The following is a 21,815-nucleotide window of genomic DNA, read 5'->3' as shown; positions in this document are numbered from 1 at the left end:
TAACACTGTGGCCAAATCGTCAACAACAATGGTGACTCTGTACAGTGGTACCTCGGGTTAAGTACTTCATTTGTTCCAGAGGTCCATTCTTAACCTGAAACTGTTCTTAACCTGATGCACCACTTTAGCTAATGGGGCTTCCTGCTGCTGCTGCGCCGCCGGAACACGATTTCTGTTCTCATCCTGAAACAAAGTTCTTAACCTGAGGTAGTATTTCTGGGTTAGCAGAGTCTGTAACCTGAAGCGTATGTAACCCGAGGTACCACTGTATTTTTATGCACAGTCATCCTAGCTGTGCATTATTCTTGTTTTGCTTTTTGCCATCTTATCTTCCAGCATTCCATGTGATTTTCAGCAGTTTTAAAAATGTAGCTTTTCTTGTTTTAATTTGTGAATTAGGTTGCAAAGGAAATCTAACCTGTTTCTAACAATTTAGAAACAGTCTTCCTTGGTATTGCAAGACTACTGCACATTTAATAATGAAATCCTAGGGCTCAGTCCTAATAAGTGTAAAGTAATAATATACAGTGGTGACTCGTAAGATGAAATTAATTCGTTCTGCGAGTTTTTTCGTCTTGCGAATTTTTCGTCTTGCGAAGCACGGAACTGCACCTCTTCAAGCAATGCACCCTGGGTATTAACGAATTTAAGAAAAAGGAAACAAACTTGCAAGACGTTTTCGTCTTGCGAAGCAAGCCCATAGGGAAATTCGTCTTGCGAAGCAACTCAAAAAACGAAAAACTCTTTCGTCTTGCGAGTTTTTCGTCTTACGAGGCATTCGTCTTGCGAGGTACCACTGTATCTTTAAAACACATTCAAAACACGTTCTTTCCCTCAAGGAATTCTGGATAATGTAGTTTACTCCTCGGTTACATGTTCCAGAAACCCTTATAAACTACAATGCCCAGAATTATTTGAGGGAATGAATTTGTGCTTAAAATGTACTTTAAATCTCATTATTACCAGTGTGTGACTTATCTGAGCTACTTACAGCTCTGTTGGTTTGGCTGCATACACGCCATATGGTTAAAGTACATTTAAAGCAACTCCACCTCATGTGAATTGTATTTGTTAAGTGTTCTGGAAATTGTAGCACTTTAAAGGGTAAACTGTCTTTCCCAGGATTCTTAGGGTCGGGGATGTATTTTAAATGTATCCTATAGCCTGTCACAGCAGCAAATGAAAAGGAGGGTAATTGGAGAGACCTCTGCACTATCCTTATAAAACAAAAGGCGTTCCAGCTCCTCCCAGCAACACATGCCTTAGTGTGCCTAGCACAATCCATGATAACAAGAGAAAGAGAACAAAAAGCTCTGCCATTTATCTACGTACTAGAGTTTCACAAGGAAGGAATACAATATCAAGAGTGTATAACAGGGGTCAGCAAACTTTTTTAGCAAGGGGCCGTTCCATTGTCCCTCAGACCTTGTGGGGGACCGGATTATATTGGGGGGGGGGAATGAATGAATTCCTATGCCCCACAAATAACCCATAGATGCATTTTAAATAAAAGCACACATTTTCCTCACGTAAAAACACCAGGCAGGCTCCACAAATAACCCAGAGATGCATTTTAGATAAAAGGACACATTCTACTCATGTAAAAAACATGCTGATCCCTGGACCATCAGCAGGCCAGATTTAGAAGGCGATTGGGCCAGATCCAGCCCTCGGGCCTTAGTTTGCCTACCCATGGTGTATAACTAGGAAGGTTTAAAATAGTAGAACTGGAAAGCATTTGGTCTCAAAGGAGCTTGATTTATTTGTCCTTTCCTCTCCCAAAAGTATATGGTGACCTAAAATTAGATTCTGGGAATAAAAAATAACAACCCTTCAACTGAATTTAGCACACCAACGAAAATAATGTCACCACCAATTTAAGCATGTCTTGGGGAAGGGGCCTAGTCTCTAGGGTTTGCTTTTAAATGCTCTCTTCCCTTATCTTTTCAATGTTAGAACATTCAGAAGTTTAAAATTCCAAACGAAAAGACATTATTATTGAAATTGAAATACTTTATTGTCACTTGTACAACTTTTATAGTGAAATTACACGAGCACCCCCACTCAGCTCTCTTAGTCTTAATTCCTCTCATTTACTGACACACACACACACCAAACCCGAAAGTCAGTTGCCCTGTTGTTATCTTTTCATTCAGCAGCCTAACAGCCCATGGATAGAAGCTGTTCTTTACCCTGTTGATACGACTAATCATGCTTCTATATCTTCTGCCTGACGGCAGGAGATCAAGAAAGTGCCGGCCAGGATGTGAATCATCCCTGAGAATTTTCCTCTCTCTCCTGAGGCAACGTTCTTCTGCTATTTCATCCAGCGGATTCACAGGACAGCCCATAATATCTTGTGCTGTATTCACCACCCTCTGTAGGCACTTCCTATCAGATGATGTCAAACCAGTGTACCACACCGTGATGCAGTATGAAAGGACACTTTCTATTGTTGATCGGTAGGAGATCATCAAATGTTGATTGACATCGTTCTTCTGCAATACTCTGAGGAGATGGAGTCTCTGTTGAGCTTTCTTAACCACCTGGGTTGTATTTATTTTCCAAGTAAGGTCTTCACTGAGATAATTAGCATCACTTGTGAAAATGCCCCCAGAATGTTATTGTTTTTTAAGCACCCGAACACCTGTCATTTTTATTGTCACTTGATTATACTAGCATGACAATAAACACAATTTGAATAAAACGTGATTAGAGCTAGACATATTTACTCAGAGGTCAGTCCCACTTAAGTTTCGAAAGGACTGACTCTCAGTTGTGTATAGGAGGGCAGTCTGAATATTTTAAAGATGAAAATAATTTGTTTTTTAAAAAATGTTCCCGGTTCCGTCGTCTCATCTCATGCATGTTTCCTGGGCAGTAAATCCCACAACGTGGGAGCCGACCTCCATGGGTCCCCCATAGCATGAGGGGCAGGAAGAGAGAGAGCGCTACGTCATCTAGCTATGAGACTTCTTAGAGGTTGGTTTTGGATATAACCCCAGCGCGCGGAAGGAGTCAGTCACGCTCGGAACACGAGAACTGAAACGGCAAGCGGGGCGGGACGAATCAGCGACGGAAAGCCCATCTTAGCCAATGGCAGGAGCGGCCGGGTGTTGCTAGGAGACGGGTACAAACTGCTCCGGGCAGCTCTCTGGCGAAGCTGAGGGTAGCATGGACGGCGGGAAGTCGGGCGGCCGCCGCCCAGGCTCCGCTCACAGAGCTGATCTCGAAGTGAGGTGCGAAGGGGAGCGAGCGGGGGACGGGGACTTGCCTGGTGTTTCTTGTGTCCGAAAAACCCCTTCCTCAAGGAAGCCTCTCCCCTCTTCGTACGGCCGCCTTCGCTAAGGTGGCGCCCGCCGGACGCCTTGGACTTGCACGCGCTGGCTGGGGCTGATGGGAGTTGTAGTGCAAAGCGTCTGCGGGCGCCACCTTGGCGAAAGCCGCTGTGCACGCTTGTTTGGAAGAGAGTGCTGCTGAGCTCAATGGGGCTGATGCCTAAACGGACGATAATGCAGAGGATTTGCTCTGTAAGACCCCGTCCTTCCCTCTCGTAGCTTGTCTCCCAAAGCTTCCCACCCACCTTCCCGAAGCCTTTTATTTCCCCCAGGGTGGCTCACACTTCTTTGTGCCTCAGTTTTAGTCAGCCCTCTGGATTTCACATCATTAACGTCCCTTTCTTCAGGAATGTAGGTGCAGGAAAGCTAGCTAGACCTGGGGGGGGGGGGGGACACCAACAAATGTGTGATAGTCTTTTATTACCCTATCTGAATCCAGAGGTGAAAATATATTCTGTGATTTTTAAATGTTAGTATTGATAACGACAAAGGAAGTCTGGTTTCATTCCCTCCACCCTGTATGTAATCCGCTTTTCATTCTTCAAGATATTATGATGATGCTAACAAAGCAAATATATTTATTGAAGTCCTAAGTAATTCCAGCTATCTGTCTTGTCATTCATTCAGTATAGTGAATGAAGGCAGATATAGCAACACTCCTGTAAATAACAAGATATTGCCAGAGTAATAACAAAGAGGTGGTTTCTGTGTCCCATGTTCGTTTAAAGTGAAGATTTAGATAAACTCTGATTCACCTCATTTCACAGTCCTTTCCAGGACTATTTTCAGAGTCTTTGTTTATGTTCTTATTGGAGGGGTCTATTTTTTTTTTAGTTACTAAGTAAGTTGCAAAATTTATAAATGTTGTACAATCTATTACTGCTTTCTGTTTTTCTTCGCTTTAAATATTGTGATGCATTTCCCATTCTGCAGCTTTTTGTTTGCAGTAGGTGAACCATAAATAAATTATATTTGCATTCATTCAATTTAGACTGAGGGGAAGTGCTGTTACATCTTTTTCTAGTTGCAGGTTGTGTATGTAATTAGTGAACACAAACAACAGTGGTTTTCCTCAGTGGAAGCTTTGTTTTACGCCACATTATCCATTTAGCAAAAAACAAAACTCTTTGTTTCTTTTAAAATGTCATATAATCCTAACTTTCTTTCTTTCTCCACCCCTTCAAGATGGGTACAAGGATTCACCAACAGGAATGTTGGCTTTGTCACCAAAAGAACTGTCTGCTATCCTTGTGGGAATTACATAATATTTGTTAACCTTGAAACACTGGAGAGATCCATCTTGCGGTGTCACAGTGGAAAGGTAGAAGCTTTTGCAGTGAACCCAAACCAGAATGTCGTTGCTTATTCTGACAGGCAACTGAAACCTGTGATTCACATCCACAGTTATCCAGGACTAAAGAGACAGGCCAAATTAAAAGGTGGGTCTGATGGTTAATCGAAACCATCTTGAAATGGTTTTTAGAATTTGGTGTGGGGAAGGCATAAGAGTTGTGCTAGATCAGACCAAAAGTCTATAGCAGGGATCAGCAACCTAAGGCCTATGGGTTGGAAGCAGGCCATGGAGATTGTTTGGCCCATGAGTCGCCCCCAAACCGAGCTGCCTGCTTGCGCACTGCGCTAAACCAGCGCAGTGCGACGTGGGGACTCGCTTCGACAGCACTGGAAACCACGTCTGCGTGCGTGCAGATGCCAAAAACCAAGGGCGCGTGCACACAGACTCCAAAAATCACAGGCACACATGCAATCCTGCCCACGGAGGGATCTCCACAGGACCGATCCAGCCCAAGCTGACCCCTGGTCTATATAATCCAGCATTCTCTTATTACAATGGCCATTGATATGTCTCTGAGAAGTCTGCAAGCTGTACATGAGTGCAATAGCGTGGGAACCTGAAGGTCATATGACTAGTAGCAATTGATATATTCCATGAATTTATCTCATTCTCATCCCACTTGGAGACTACTACTGCATACTGTGGTAGCAAATTATACATATACTGTTATGATATTATACTTGATGCTTATAATTTTATAGTATTAAAATGTTCAGAGATCAACCAAGTAGCACATGAATATTTACATTTGTGTGTTGCCTTATTCCTTAGAAATTGTGCAGATCTTGAGCTTGCATAGAATAACCTTTTCATGGGGCTTTAAAAGCATTAATAAGTGCAGCCTCTCAAAAAAAGAAAGGCTGCATAAAAGAGACCTTGGAATGTTATTGCATGGTATTCATGCAGTGGGATCAAGATAAAATACAAAAAAGCCCACGAATCTAGTCAGTATGAGATCTGCAGAGACTAGTTTTGTGATGTATAATTTCATTAAAAATGGAGCAAGTTGGAGACCAGTTACATTTGATTAAAGAGAGGGAGAGAGAGGAACATATGCAACCTGACTATTGAAGATTGATAAAAAATAATATTGTTCTAGAGATTCTACACCTGCAGTAAATAGTTTGCCCCAAAGAAAGGTGGTACTTTCAATACACTAAGTGCTGGAAAAGTTCAAATTATTCATATTGTTTCATGCCCCCCCAATCTCTAAGCAGGGTGAGATTCCAGGGGTTCCAGGTGCTTACCCAGGCTTCCCATTTCCTTTTGGAAATGAGGCACAGTGGAGACTAGGGTGTCTTTATGATATGTGGTTTATTTACACATACTGTATATACTACTTTAGCCTACGATGGAGGGGTTTACGGCACCCCGAAATGATCTTGTGTCTCCCATAGCTGTAGCCTTCAATTCAAACAGAAATCAAACACCATGCTCTGACTCTTTCTCCCCATCACCTCAACAGATAGCTATCTTGGCATGACTAGCTTTTAACACTTGATAAATCCAAGGATTAGACGGGTCTGGCACACACACACACACACAACTCATAATATCAATCTGTTCAAATGAATTAAGTAAAACCACCAGGGTTGTACAGATTTGTACATAGTGTTTACTATAACACTCTAGTGAAAGAAAATTAGACCCTCCTATGTTGGCAAGACAAAGCCCTATGATATGGTATGGTATGATAGGAAATAGCACGACAGCATGAAGCTGCAGAGATACTAAATCCATGCTATTTTATGTTTTAGGACAAGCCAGCCTGGACTACACCTTGCTTGCATTCAGTTACACAGGTCCTTACCTGGCCAGTTACTCCTCAATCCCAGACTTTTCCCTTACAATATGGTAAGCTTACAATATGGATAGATTGTTTATATTGTATTATATTATATTATATTATATCATAATATTAGCTACTTAATAATTCATATTACTTACTAATAGATCCTTTGCTGTCTGTAGCTAATTTAACACCTGTCAGAAATAGGAATGTCTTCATTTTTGCATAATACAGGCAACTCACCATTTGCACGTGATTGGCACATGTGCAACTGCTGACATGTGTGCCATTTTTAGCGCCTCAAGGGGGCAGCGTGGACTTATATGTGTCCCGCTGACATGCGTGGTGCCTTGGAATGCAACCCCCGTGCACATGGGGAGTTGCCTGTACAGACAAACTCACAAACATCCATTCATGCAAACAGATGCAGGCAGTGAGCCTATGGCCTTAAAAAGTACTCTCTGACTTTCAAAACACTTTGTTCAAGTGACCATGCTTTTGCCTGAAAACCACAAGTTAAATTCATTGTGCACAAGTTATATTCATTTGAAAAAAGTTCCAAATGATACCTCCTTTTCCACAATCAGTAAATACTGCTGGTTTCCATAGTCTTCCATAGTCCCCACCACCCCTACATCTGAAATAAGTTGTCTGAGGTAGCATATCAGCCACCTTACGTTTTAGAAAGACATGTAAAGCCCATCAGTTTCAGCAAGCATTTGGGGGATTGGTTAGTCACTTTCTTGTCATTTTAGGTTATAATTCTATCCTTACTTATTTGGGAGCAAGCCCCATTGAACTCATTGGGACTTAGAGTGGTACCTCGTTTCTCGAACTTAATCTGTTCTGGGAGTCTGTTTGGCTCCCGAAGTTCGAAAACCATGGTGCGGCTTCCGATTTACTGCAGGAGCTTCCTGCACTCAAGCGGAAGCCGCATCGGAAGTTTGACTTCTGAAAAACGTTCTCAAACCGGAACACTTACTTCCGGGTTTGCAGAATTTGGCAGTCTATTTGTTCGGGAGCCAAGCTGTTCAAGAACCAAGGTATCACTGTACTTCCTAATAGACATGCATATAATTGCGCTGTTAATTGTTTTCACTTATTCCTCTTTTGCTGGCGTTCTGTATGATTCTATGGTTCTTGTTCTATAGTGTGATTTTATGTTTTCTGTTATAGAGAGGCCGAATATAATTTTTTTTAAAAAATATCAAAAAAATAAAATTAATATTTTTGCGTTCTTTCATTTTTGATTAGGGACTGGAACAAAAAAGTTATTTTGTGCAGTCAGTCACAGATGGGAGTAGAAGTGACCGCAATGAGTTTTAACCCCATGAGCTGGCACCAGTTGTGTTTATATAATGGGACTTCGGTTACACTTTGGACCATTGAGCGGAATAATGAAGAGCACATTTTGAAGTCAAAGTAAGGTTATCAGAAAGATGTTTCAAATGTTACTTTTATTTTACACTGAGATTAATTTTTGTGCTAGATAAAGAGCGTTTTTGCAGCTGATGAATGGTAAAGCATGCTTTCAGGTGAGGGTCTACAGATTAAAGAGGTGCTATGTATATCAGGTGCCTAATCCATGTCTCTTGGGCAAAATAAACATGTTCTGTCCTTTACATTTTAGAAAAACATATTTTAGAAATATGGAATAGCCCTTGTGGTTCCTTGTCTTTAAAAGGAATTTTTCCAATTATTAACTCATTTTCTGTTTGTTTTCTTACATTTGTATCCTGCCCCCGCTCTCCCAGTCTTCCATCATGGAACCCAACACAGTGTACATGTGGTTCCCAGTCGGTCACCGATCCAAGCCCTGAAGTGACCCAGACTTGCTTTGCTTCCACAAGGTGGCAGCTTCATGTGCCTTCAGACTATGCCCCTGGACTTTATTAGTGATGCTTTGGATTGAGTGCCAGTCCTCAGGCATATGTTCACATTATGCTTACTGTGTATCCAATGTGCTCCTACTACTCATTTTTGAAGCTGCATTCACATGACATAAGCCACAGTCCATATTAGCAGTGGTGGAGGAAGTGGGGAGGGCGGAGCACCCTGGATGCCACCTTTGAGGGGGTGACAAGAAGGCACCCCGTGCGGGGCTCGCCCTGCCACCATCACACCGCCCCAGCTGCATGCGGAGGATCCTTCGCTCGCGGCTACACCCTCCACCGCCGTCCGTACAACGCTCAAGCAGCGCTGTCAGCAAACCACCCGGGGGCGTGTGCGCCGTACAGCTCTGTACAGAGGCCACAGGATCCCTCCGCCACCGCATGTTAGTCTTGTAGTTTCTTGACCGATACTGCTGTATTATTATTTTTTTATTCCTTAAATCAGCTTCAGTCTGATTAGATAACTGGATGTGGAGTAAGCAGAAATGTGAACACATACCCTAACAGCCGCTGCACAGAAGTAGATGAGTGTGCAAGAACAGATGACAGCTTAATCAACAGGCTTGGGGGAAAACCCAGAAGTACAAAAAATATATGGGGGGGGGGAATAAGGGAGTCTTAAGAAACTCGAAATAGCCTAATGAGAACTAAGCATGCACAGTGACTACAGATTGCTGTTGGAGGTGGAGAAGAAAAAGCTGAATGGGGTATCCTGGGGAGCATGACTTCAACAGTTTGTTGCAGTCCCGCTTGAATTTTCCAAATACTCTCCTTCTGTGCCATTTTTCTCATTGCTTCAGGTCAGTTAGGCTTCCTGCTGAAGATGGAACTTTAGCAGATGAGCAAAACAGCTTCTTCTCCCATCCCATGGACAATGATCCTTACTTTGGCCCTATTCTGCCCAATTCAGCCATTGCTGGCTTGGTAGGAGATGAAGCAGAAACATTTAAGGTGAGTTCTGCTATGGATATAACTACTTGTGGTCAAGATATCTATTGAAATATCATTGATATAGGACAGCACAACTTTTTACAAAACACTCAGCAATTTTCCCTGTGAAAAGTAGATAACTGCAATCAATGCCAGTCAGCACTGAATGAGTAATTTATTTTTTAGTACTATTTGTTTTAGTAACTGAAATGTTTTTTTTTAAATTGAAGCCTAAAGATGACATTCAACCTTATGTTCACCCTACTTCCCACTGCTGGACTCAAATCTCTGATCTGTATATGGGCTGTGAAGAAGGATATTGTTTGAAAATTGGTGCAGACACATTCAAGGCTACAGTTATCCATCAAAAGCTTTCCCCAGATGCTAAAGGTTAGTGCAGTTTCAAGTCAAAGATTGTCCCCAGCCTTTTCTGATTCATTAGGATGACCAGGGTCCCTTTCATAGAATGAGAGGGGCAACTGCCTCCACACGTTTTAGACTATGTGTAATTCTTCTTCACCTGCACCTGTACCTGGACAATTCACTGGTTACACACACAGATCTGGTACTGCTAAGCCAAATAACAGCTTAGCACGAGTACAAGGTACCAAAGAAGAGACAATGGCCCCTTTGCTCCTTCTTCAGTCATTGTACTGCTGTGCTGCTGTGAGTTAAACAATGGTTTGGCTGCATGTGTCATCGCAGTCTGGGTTATTGAAATGTCTGGCTACAGACAAACCAGGAGCTGTAATGAAGGTTTGTTCTTCATTTACATCTTGTGTTTATCTGGAGGAGACATGGCTTATGCCTGGATTCAGGCAATATGACAAGACAAACCATGTCTTCATCTTGCTGCAACATAGCAGCAGCAGGAAGGAAGAGCAGAACAGCAGCAATCTCTGCTCCAGGAGCCTGCACACGTCAAGAATTGAGCCACTTTGTAACTACTATTATAAATTAGTATGTTAGTGCCAAAGACAAAAATTCCATTTCTTCTTCTAAATGGTGACTGTTTTAAGAGTGGACGTTTGAATGTTGCTGTGAACTTAGACCCTATCATTGTGGGTCTCCTATGGCCACTGAAATGCAATAGATTTATTGAATCCACTAGCTTCACAGCTGGTGGTCTTAAAACTATTTGACCAGTGCTCCTAATATTCTGCCACACTGAACTCCCCTCATCTTCATATTTATTATTTTTAATTAATGTCATCACGTTAAACCACCCCAATAGTTATTTCATTCTGCTGTGGACATTATTACAATACAGACATTTCTTGTGAGAGCACATAAATGCCTTCCATCTTCAGGGAAAGAAGGAAAGCCAAAACATGGTCAATTGCCCATATATCCATGTGTGTGTATGCCCAGGCAACACATTACTACTTAGAATGAAGGTATGCAGTTCCCAAACCAAACCCCATAGAAGTGATTATTGCAGTCTTCTGAAACTACAGTAGGTGCTTCACAAATCCAGTAAATACTGGTTCTACACTATAAAAATCTACAAGCAGGTTGGTGTAATGAGGAAGCCTTTGTTTCTTTTAAACTATATCATGTCTGGTCCTCCAGCACACTTGTCAATATACTGTGTAGGCCGCAACTGACATAGCCTTGTTTCCTTTCCAGCAAAAAAAAAGGCAACTTTTCGATCGGTATCACAGAGTATGAAAACAGAAGGTATTTACTTTTTAATGCTAATTGACTTTGCAGGAAGCATCTGCAAAGGGGATTGTATGTTGCTGTCTGGTAGGAAACAGCTAATCAGAGTGGCATATTTGAAATGAGGGGGTGGTGTTTTATTTGGTGACTTCATCAGAAAACTCTCCAGTGTCAGCAGTAGAATTGGATGGCCACGAAAATGAGCTGTCCAGATGCAAATTCCACCTCCAAAAGTTTTATGAATGATAATCCATTATCAAAGTACTAAATTTAGTACACTGAAAAACAGGTATACTAAAGAATAGTACTGTAAGAAGAAGAGGTTCTCTCACTCTGTGTAATAAAGAGAGTATATGTGCATGCAGACAAGCATTACACCATAACAAGGATTACACCATAACAATGGGTGTTTGCTACACTTTTACCACAGAAGAGGGATGGGGGATAGATAGTTTTGGAGGGATTGGAAATGCTGATGGAAGAACTAGAGCCTTTTGATGCTTCCATCGCTCCTTTGGTTTTGTGTTATGCTTTGTCTTATCAGAAGGACAATAGGGATTAAAATAGTAGGAATAAAGCTGAATAATCACAAAGGGACCAAATCCTGATGGGTTTCAGGCAGGTGTGCAACAGGGGAGATGCATTATCACCTTTGATTAAATCACTTTTGCTCCCTCTGTTAACTTTTACTTTTTTATGTTGCTTTTTGATAAAGTGAAACTGCATTTTTGGCTTTATTTTGAAGGGAGCAGAAGCTTCAGCCCTTCTCCTATTTATCTTCTTAACTCGGGGCTTCACCCCCAGTTGCAAAAAGAAGGCCACAGTGATGTTCTCTACTCTGGGCTCATTATTGCCCATAATCCCTTTGTGGCAGACCAGGTCCTTGGCCTTGGAATCCTAAACATATTTTTCTGTGGAAAAATGTGGCAGTGCAATTTTCAAAAAGTGCAAATCCAAGTGGCTATAGAAGGTTCATAGCCTCTGTGACATAACCATGGTTCATTTTGTGATGATCCAGGATCCTTTACTTGTGGTGATCCTTGTTTCAACAGAGTGACACTCTACAAGGAGATAAATAAGCCTTTGCAGCTGTATCCTGGCATTAAATATAATTTTTGACTAGTAAGAATTTTGAAAGGTCTGTAAATGTAAATGAATCAGCCTGATTTGCACTTCCCAGACTAATATGCAGCTCAGATTACAGTTAGGCTTGGGGTTTTGTCTTTCTTCAGATGTTGTGATACACATTTTATGTGCCCTTTGATACATTTTTTGAGCCAAAAACTGTATTATTGTTCTTAAAACAAAACCTTAGAATGGTGCAGAAATGGGTTGGAATGGACTTATGAGTGAGTACATATAAAACTGAAACAGATGAAAAATCCATCCATCCCTGTTCCTTATTATTCCACGGTACTGAGTGGCAGTACTGCCTTTGGAGATTAGTTATGAAATTGAAGTGATAAATTTTTAAAATCTCTTTTATTTTATTAATTCTTTTTGTAGCTGAAGAAAAGAAGGAAGCTCAGAACGTCAGACTGCTTGCCATGGCACTTCATAAAGATGGACTCTATGCAGCTGGAAATGTATGTAAGGCACCATTTGGTAGAGGACTGTAGCCTCATTGTGAGTGCCAGCCAACCAAACTCCAATGTTAGCTTTAGTCCTATGCTAATTGCAGGTGTGCGGGTGGCGCTGTGGGTTAAACCACAGAGCCTAGGACTTGCCGATCAGAAGATTGGCGCTTCGAATCCCTGCGACGGGGTGAGCTCCCGTTGCTCTGTCCCTGCTCCTGCCAACCTAGCAGTTCGAAAGCACGTCAAGTGCAAGAAGATAAATAGGTACCACTCCGGCGGGAAGGTAAACGGCGTTTCCGTGCACTGCTCTGGTTCGCCAGAAGTGGCTTAGTCATGCTGGCCACATGACCCGGAAGCTGTACGCCGGCTCCCTCGGCCAATAAAGCGAGATGAGCGGCGCAACCCCAGAGTCGGTCACGACTGGACCTAATAGTCAGGGGTTCCTTTACCTTTACCTAATTGCAGGTGTGCAGGCTGGATTCAGACTGGAACAACATTGAGGGTCAGAGTGTGAAAGCCCCCAGCCACCCCTAGTCCTGACCTGTTTGGAGCTCTAAAAATAGCTATTTCTGCAAGAGAAAATGTGCATTCCAGAGCAAAGGATGTGTGATAGGATGACAGAGAGAGATTTGCCTAAGGTCACATGGAGATGATATTCAAATCAGGGACTTTGATCTGTAGCTCAGTCACTTAGCTGCTATGCTACACCGACTCACAGGCATCAGCCACACCCTTCTGCTAATTCCCCACCTGCTGCCATAATATGCCATCCTGGAGTTGCACCAAATGTAAACACAGAAACTTGTTGCTTATACCTAAGTCCTAAGAGCCAAACTTGACGTAAGGCATTGGCGATGGTGAGTGGATATACTGTATTGGCCCGAATATAAGCCACACTTTTTTCTCAAATTTGGGCCGTGAAAAGTTAAAATGCGGCTTATATTTGCAACCTTACCGCATGGCTCCCCCCCCACCCCCACATACCAGGAAGCAGCCCAGGAGTGCTGGGCAGTGGCACGCTGCCCACCTGCCACTCCCAAGCCTCCCCCAGCTGCCAGAAATAAGGGGGGAGGCCGCCGGCAAAGCAGCACAGCTCCCTCCTCCAGAGAGCAGCCCGGGAGCGTGGGGCAGTGATGCGCGAGCTGCCGTAAAGAAGGGGGAGGCCGCCTGCAAAGTGCCCCCCCCAAAGCAGCCTGGGAGCTCGCAGCCCACCTGCCGCTCCCAAGCCTCCCTTGGCACTGGTGGGGAAGGTAGTGCTGGGAGTCGATAGTGCTGGGAGGTGGGCCACACCCGCAAATAAACCTTGAATTTTAAAGGTGTGGCTTATTTGTGGGTGTGGCTTATATTCAGGCCAATACCTCTTAATTATTATTACTTCCTTTTTTTTAAGTAGCCACAGGATGGCAAACAAATTTGGTTGGGGCTAGAGCACTGACAGAGGGAAGAGGTTAATCTTTCTCCCTGCACCATGATCCCAGTTTAAATTGCCCCTCTCTAAGTTGCTGTTTTCCCATAAGGGACAAATACATGTACATTTTCACTAATAGTGTGTTGGGAGGGTATTATTTAGATAATAATTAGGAAATTAGGAAAACATTATCGGGAAAACACAGTCGGGAAAACACAGGATTGGGAAAACACTGTCCCTATTTAATTCCACCTAGTTGGTTGCTATGCTGTCTTGCTAATCATGCTTTTAAAGGTGTGTGTCTGTTTTTGCCTAGGATGGCGTTGTGCGTTTATATAAAATCAAAGGCAACAGTTTTCAGATGGAGGACTGTCTGGAAGTGGAAGAGCCCATAACAAATCTTATCTTCTCCCCTGACTACTTTTACTTATTAGTAGAAACAGAAAAGGTATATTGTGAAAGGCAAAGTTGCTAATAAATGGTTCCTACCTTAAATTGGGATATTTTAAAAAGTGAGCCCATAATCAGTACAATTTGGGGTCTATCACACGCAACAGAAGTGCAGCTATTGTAGGAAATAATCAAATAGTGCTGGATACTGATTTTGCATCTGATTTTAATCTTTGCCTTAACATGCAAATGAAGATTGAGGTATGAAATTCAGAAGATTAATTCATATATCTAAAATAAATTTTTAACCACTTACCACAGCTCTGTAATTGGGAGCAAAAATGCTGGGGGGAAACCCATGGTTGAGTGTGTGTATATGTGTGTCTCTGCTTGCTTGAATATGTGTGCATGCCTGCTTGCTTATCTGCTCATCTCTGTATATCTTTCTCTGCCTGCTTGAATGTATCTGTGCTTTTCTGCTAATGTGTCATTCCATCACTGAGTGAGTGTGTGTGTGTATCTATGGTGTGTGCAGGGTGTGTGTGTCTATTTGTGTATACATGTGCTTTATTTGTGATTAATATATGGGGTATGTGTGCTTATGCTCACTTTGGTCACATCCACATGGCATTTGGCCCCTGGAAGGATGGCAAATCCTCAATGTGATGCTCAGGTTAGCCACTCTGTATCAAAGCCCTGGAAAGGTAAGATGGCTTTACCTGGCACTGAGAATATAACATCATGGGCACCCATTGAGACTCTCTGGGCTGAGCATTCCACAACCATATTGGCAGTCCACCACTGAAAAGTCCCTTCCTTTAATAGCCACCCACTACACTTCACCTAGGGACGTGGGTGGCGCTGTGGTCTAAACCATTGAGCCTTTTGGGCTTGCCAATCAGAAGGTCGGTGGTTCAAATCCCCTCGACGGGGTGAGCTCCCATGGCTCGGTCCCAGCTCCTGCCAACCTAGCAGTTCGAAAGCATGCCCAAAAGTGCAAGGTAAACGGTGTTTCCGTGTGCTGCTCTGGTTTCGGTGTTTTGTTGTGCCAGAAGCGGCTTAGTCATGCTGGCCACATGACCCGGAAAAACTGTCTGCGGACAAACACCGGGTCCCTCAGCCTGTAAAGTGAGATGAGCACCGCAACCCCAGAGTCGTCTGAGACTGGACTTAACTATCAGGGGTCCTTTACCTTTACCTTTTACACTTCACCTGGCAGGGGCACCTGGAGAAGGGCTGTTTAAAAAGATCTCAGAATCTGGGCACTTTACACCTATCTTTCTTCTTCTTAGAAAATAGCTACCAGCATTTCCTCATTGTGCTCTGCCATATTAGCAGTAAATCAGGATCAAAAAAGTAGTCAAATGTCAATGAAATTGCATGTGGTTGTTACAGAAAGCAAGTTGTTAGTGTGACAGCCAGTTTTTCAGTCCTTTATGGAAATGCATAAAATAATTGAATCATATAACCTGGTGTTTGTCAATTTGAGTTCAAATCTACTTCTCAACATCTAAAAAAGAAAACAGAGAAAGATAGGTGCATTTTTCTCAAAGAATTTAGGATATGCTTTTTCTGTCCTCATAATAGATTATCATATCCACTTAACAGGGATCACTCTTCGCTTTTAATCCTAATGATAATGAAGATGTTATCAGGTTAATGGATGCCAGTATAAGCCATTTTGTAGGAGCTGAGTTTCTTGTTCCAGGAAACAAGCACTGTGTGGTAAGGAACTCTTATTTTCCAAATAACAGAAGAGAGAACCAGTGTTTTTTAATGCACTGTCACAACCTTTGCCAGCTTGCAGTCCTCCAGATGTTTTGGACTACAACTCCCATTATCTTTAGGAGTTGTGCTCCAAAATAGCTAGAGGCCACCCAGTTGGGAAAAGGCTGCACCATCATCTTGTGAAGGCTATTACAATTCAAGATTCCAAATGAGATCCGAAAACCTATTTCAATATTGATTCTTCTACTTTGATGTTTTTATCCTATTCATTTTACAAAGCACTATAAGCAGTTGGATAAGGCAGGCTGTAAATAAAAACTAAATACAGGCAGTGACCGTTTTTGGCTTGTCGAATTGACACGCGATCACCGATGCATAGGTCGTTTTGGACCCAGAAGAGGGCAGAATGGGGGTGTAATGGGGCAGGGTGGGCTTATGCATGCTCTGCCAAATGTACGTGGGGGCTGGGAACGAGACCCCAGCACAAAAATGGTCACTACCTGTAACAAACAAATACAGTGGAACCTTGGTTGTCGAACTTCATACATTCTGGAAGTCCGTTTGACTCCTGAAACATTCAAAAACCAAGGTGCGGCTTGCAATTGGCGTAGGTGCCCCGGAAACCATAGCCGCCAGCTGCATCGGATGTTTGGCTTCCGAAAAACGTTCGAAAATGAGAACACTTCTGGGTTTTTAGTATTCGGGAGCTGATTTGTTCGTCAACTAAGCTGTTCGAGAACCAAGGTTCCACTGTAACTAACTGGCATTTTTATTTCGATGTACATAAGCCATGCAGTGGGAGCTGTGCTAATGAGACCTGCTTTAGTCCTGCTGCTAGAGAAGAAAGAGGATGAGGCATTTCACTAGTAAGCCAAACATAGGAGTAGGCAGGGCTGTGCTCTCCAGACCTTGCTGGACTCCAATTCCTGTCGTTCCCAGACAGCATGGCAAGTGGTCAGGGATGATGGGAGTTGAAGTCCACCAACTCTCTTTATACTGAAACTCTTGGTGCAAAGTTGTTGCATCCCATTGCAGTGGTAGGTAGTTTAAACACCACCTTTAGATGTCAGGCCTCTTATAGTTAATCTCACATGACTCCCTTTTGGAATCGGTGCTTCTGGGCTGTCACAGTTTTGTGAGAGGGATTCAAGTGCATACTAGAGGGAACGTTATGTTTGTGCAGTTCAACTAGATTAAAGGGGTCTGCCATACTAGCACAGCAAATCAAAAGAAACTGGCCTTGTGTGGTTTAGCGAGTAATAGGGAACTGCATTAAAAATGGTGGGACGAATGAATTACCAACAGGAAGCCATATAAACATGCTACAAGCAAATCAGGATGAATGTAAAATGAATGCCCATTGTTGCATAACTGCCCCGTAAACAAAGAAGGAGAAATGCTCACTAAAATGTGGACATAGTGTAGCCACAAGTACGCCCTCAGTCACAAGGTGTGTTAGCTTGAGTGTCAACAGATTGCTAACTTACTTATTTTCTCTAGGAACTCTGTTTTGTTTTGTCTATAATAATGTCCTGGGGGGGAGACCAGATAGATTGGATAGCGCATCTTTGTGTTTAAATTTGGAACTGCTCTAGTAACATAGAAATGGGGTTTAGGATCTGATATTAAAAGCAAATGGGTTGCATGAAGCAAGGATCTGAACCCTCTTTCCTCCTATGGCTTAACACCACCTTGCCCTTCTCACTAAATACTTTCTCCCTCTTCAGAGCCAGAGTAGCATCAGCTTCAGGTTTCAGAGTCCCAGATAGGATCAAAGTGCCTGGAGAGTAGTGCTGATGGCAGATATCCCAGGAGCCCGGTCGGAAGCTCTGAATTTCTCACTCGCAAACTTGCTTTTGCTTTTAAAGTTGGATCCAGCATACAAAATTGCTGCCATTACATCTGTTGGCTCTTAAGTAAACTTGTTCAGTGCAAATAGAGCACACTGGTGTGCATAGCTAGTATGTCAAGTTACCAACCTGATTTATTTTCAATTGTTGCTTACAGTGTTTTTCCCTCTTATATTGTAGTCTGTAGCAGGATCAGGAGAGGTACATGTTTGGCAGTTGGAAGATGGTGCTTTTGTCAGCAAGCTATGTCTACATACCTTGGTATGCACAAACAGAATCTGAGTATGTAATTAATGAGACATTTTATCTGTTGTCTTATTCAAGCCAGCAATACATTTGGTCCAGCAGAGAACTAGAGTTTTGAGAGAGACCAGTATTATTTTTCCTAGTAAAACAGTCTATCCAATAGAGCTTTTGGTATAGAAAAACCAAGAGTACTCTGATGGTACTTAATGAGAAAAATGAAAAAGAATATGATATTATATATATGGATTCACTGTTTGCTATTTTACAAAGCATGCTTTTGAACTTCTATGGAATTTTTAAAACATTTCTGAAGCTGTTTCATATGCAAATGTGTCAAGAATAAAACAAGACGAATTATGTTAACTAAGTATGTCCTAATAATGATCCATGCGTGATTGATAGGATTCTTTTTCGAAACCCCATAAAAGTAACTTGCACTTGAAAAACTAAGAATCCTTGTCATTGCCATAAAATGTTTCTTAAGATCCTGTCACGGTGAAATTCACTGTCATTTGTTCTTTCCATAGGTCACTGCAATGGCCTGTAGCCTTTCATGTTCATGTGTCACAGCGGGAACTAAAAAGGGCCAACTTTACTTTATAGATCTTACTGCCGTTGAAACACCTAGGGTGGTTCACCGAGTTTCCATTTCTGAGCATCCTATTCAATTTTTGCAGTAAGTATATTAAGAAAGCAGAGCAAAAAAGACTGCCTGGGCTCAAACACAAGCAGGGGGCCCACAGGATACAAAGGGGTCAGCAAACCTTTTTTGGAGGGGGCCAGTTCACCTTCCCCCAGACCTAGTGGTGGGATGGACTGCACACGTGCGATGGAGGCAGCTTCTCTCTCTCTCTCTCCCCAGCCCCTCTCCTCCCCCAAACCTAAATCTGGCCCTGGTCGGGCACCAGCAGCCCCTGGAGGGAGTGACAGATGCCGCCATCTCCCTGCCATATCAGTTGCCATATTTCAAGACAAAAACAATACTTAATTAAGCATGGCAGCCCCCATCCTCTGGAACTCTGCCTATTTAGATCAAGTAGGCACCGTCACTCTACTATTTCGGGTGCCTGCTAAAAGCTATTGTGTTTATACACACCTACTCAGATGCTTAGAAAATTGGAGTAACTTTAGTCTGTTATGTATGCTTTAAAGTAGGGTTATATTTTTTTCTTGATTTACTGTTTTATCTTTTGTAAACAGCTTTGAGGGGTTTTTTTTAACAATCAAGCAATGTATACTTTTAGTGAAATAAATAGTTAATAAATAATTTTTGATGTACTATATTTGTTCCTTTTCCCTCTCAAGCTATGAACAAAGTGGTCAGTTTCTCATAACGTCAACAATAAATGGATATATCTTTATTTTAAATGCTCTGCCCATGGAATCATTTCAAGTCCTTGGATACGTAGGTAATACAGTACGTTCAAAATTCATGGATATTTGTTGCCTGCATATGCTAGCTGCAATATTTGCAAATGGTAATGGATATTATTTCCTGAGCATTTTTAAAGAAGATGATACTCTCCAGAAACTGAAGGTTTTACTTCAAAATAATAGTTTGTCTTAAGGCTGAGAGAGAATATCATCCGGCCTGTGTACTATCCACATTTAAAGGAAATTCAGTGACACTGGATTTTTGCTAGCACCCTGTGAATATTTGCTTTAGTTTCCTTAAAAATAAATAAGTGTCTGCATAGCTTCTATAGCTACAAAAGAAAATCTGAAAACACTATGGCAGGTAATTGGGGGAGGGGGGCTGTTTCCTAAAGGCTCTTTCTGTTCATTGGAATTTTGAGGACCAACTCAATTTTTTTTAATGGGTTTATAATAGAACTGATAGATACCCACTCATTGTGACCTGGTGTATCTATCACGTTGATTTGTTTTTGGAGTGAGCAAGCCTAACTTTACGCATAGCACCCTTGCACAAAGGAGCTGTAATGGGCTTCCTTGAGTTTTTAATAATAAAGTGGTGAAAAGAACTGTTATCAGAACTCCTACATTCTTTTATAAGACTGAATGCATTTGTTAGGTCCCCAGTTCAGATCAGGGTCATGGTGCTGGCAAAGAGAGATTTAAACCAGCTTTCTAATTCTGGTTTGTCCACCTTCCAAGCTGCAGTTTGCAATATGCTTAAGTTGTGTAACAAATTACAAGTGATTAAGAGTGCCTTCAATTGGGACTAGGTTTTTATGTGTATATGTGTGATATAAAGTTGACTATCTTCTACTTCCAATGTTGCTGGGAATCAGAAGTAGGAAGTGTGCTGTTGTAGTAAGGTCCTACTTGCAGGTTTCCCATAGGCATCCAATTGACTATGGCAAGAACAGGATGCCTGAATAGATGGGCCTTGCGCCTAATTCAGCAGGGCTTTCCTTATGTTCTCAGGTTTTTCCCTGTAGAGAAATAGTCACAGACAAAGAGGCCCTAATTTCAAAAGCTAGTCTACCTACCTCTTTACTTGGTGTTACCTTCCCAGAGCTCCTAATATATTGTACGCCAATAGAAGGAATATATCATTGTGATTCTCTACCTTGCTTGAAATACTGATTTCTCTTCACTTTAGCAATGACCAGTGAGATTCTTGATATAACTTCAGTCTATGATGTAGAAAAGAATTCAACTGAAGTGATTGTACTCCTTTGTCCACCGGAGATCAAAAGGGCACGAGTGGAGATATTTAATCTTCCTTCAAAGATTGTTCTGGGTAAAAATGAAATACCGTGTGAAGTTCTGCTATAGTTGTGTCCTGTATTAGTCATTTTTAAAAATCACATATGCTAACTGCAAACCTATTCTCCAGGTGTGGAGCCCTTCCTTGCCAAAATGGACCATCTACACACGGGGGTGGGGGGTGGTATTAGCAGACTAATGAGAACCCCAAGGTTCACAACAGTACAAGCATTATTTGGGGTGGACTCTAAAGAGGGGAGGGAGAACAGGACTTGCAATATTCTGTGATCATGAAATGCTGGCTAACTGGAGGCGGGAACAGAAAACTGGAGTTGGGAGGGTGGGAATGGAATGGAACATCCTGGGAAGGGATGTGGCTAAGCAGGAGTGCTCTACCACTCTGCACATTTCGTTGTGGGTACTTCTAATTCTTTCTCTCTGTGTAGGGTAATCACAGAGAATGAAGGGAATCTAGCATAGTAGAACCAGGAACGAAAAGCAAGAAAATGGAGAAAGCCTTTGCTTCTTATCTCCATAGTGTCTCATTTATAGGGAGAAGTGTGAGGATGCACACTTTGGGCTTGTCTACACTTCCGCTTGTCAAGTGCCAAGAAAACATGGGTCCCAGCTGTTCTCTGTTTGTCCCATGCTTTCTAGGCACGGGTCTGAGTGGTTTAGCTGTTGTCCTGCCCTTTTCCCCTAGAAAACCAGCTTTTTAGTGTTAAATCGGAGCGAACATCAATCCAGAGAAAGCCTGATTGATGTTTGTTCCAATTCAGCAGTAAATGGGGTTTTTGCAGGGGAAAACAGAAGTGTGGATGAGTCCTTTGTACAGATATTCTAGAGATTCAGGCTATAACTACACATTTGATTGAGATTTAACACTTATCATGTGCTATTTACACATGCTATTTACACAAGATTTAACACTTATCATGTGCTATTTACATTATTATTTTTTAGTGAGAGATAACTACT

General features: G+C 42.2%; 2 protein-coding genes across 3 annotated transcripts in view; one reads left to right on the top strand and one right to left on the bottom strand.

Moving 5' to 3' along the window:
* CFAP58 (cilia and flagella associated protein 58) overlaps window positions 1-21,815 on the bottom strand; it is a 168,665-nt gene that overhangs the window by 127,254 nt on the left and 19,596 nt on the right. The gene's annotated exons all lie outside the window — the stretch shown is intronic.
* CFAP43 (cilia and flagella associated protein 43) overlaps window positions 3,012-21,815 on the top strand; it is a 45,122-nt gene continuing 26,318 nt past the window's right edge. The window contains exons 1-14 of one of the 2 annotated variants that reach the window (XM_083616525.1): window positions 3,012-3,239; window positions 4,524-4,777; window positions 6,450-6,546; window positions 7,736-7,903; window positions 9,174-9,324; window positions 9,534-9,693; window positions 10,933-10,983; window positions 12,472-12,551; window positions 14,267-14,398; window positions 15,949-16,065; window positions 18,099-18,179; window positions 18,692-18,840; window positions 19,470-19,573; window positions 20,731-20,871. In XM_083616525.1, coding sequence (XP_083472651.1) covers window positions 3,175-3,239; window positions 4,524-4,777; window positions 6,450-6,546; window positions 7,736-7,903; window positions 9,174-9,324; window positions 9,534-9,693; window positions 10,933-10,983; window positions 12,472-12,551; window positions 14,267-14,398; window positions 15,949-16,065; window positions 18,099-18,179; window positions 18,692-18,840; window positions 19,470-19,573; window positions 20,731-20,871 — 1,750 coding nt within the window. In that variant the 5' untranslated portion in view covers window positions 3,012-3,174. Of the gene's footprint in view, window positions 3,240-3,412; window positions 3,531-4,523; window positions 4,778-6,449; window positions 6,547-7,735; window positions 7,904-9,173; window positions 9,325-9,533; window positions 9,694-10,932; window positions 10,984-12,471; window positions 12,552-14,266; window positions 14,399-15,948; window positions 16,066-18,098; window positions 18,180-18,691; window positions 18,841-19,469; window positions 19,574-20,730; window positions 20,872-21,815 lie in introns of those variants that run through there. The other variant, XM_083616526.1, reaches the window with a different exon arrangement.

The sequence above is a fragment of the Podarcis filfolensis genome (assembly GCF_964270895.1).
Source record: "Podarcis filfolensis genome assembly, chromosome: 5".
Classification (NCBI taxonomy): domain Eukaryota; kingdom Metazoa; phylum Chordata; class Lepidosauria; order Squamata; family Lacertidae; genus Podarcis; species Podarcis filfolensis.
Note: the sequence above shows the minus strand (reverse complement) of the source record. Positions and strands in the feature narration are given on the sequence as shown.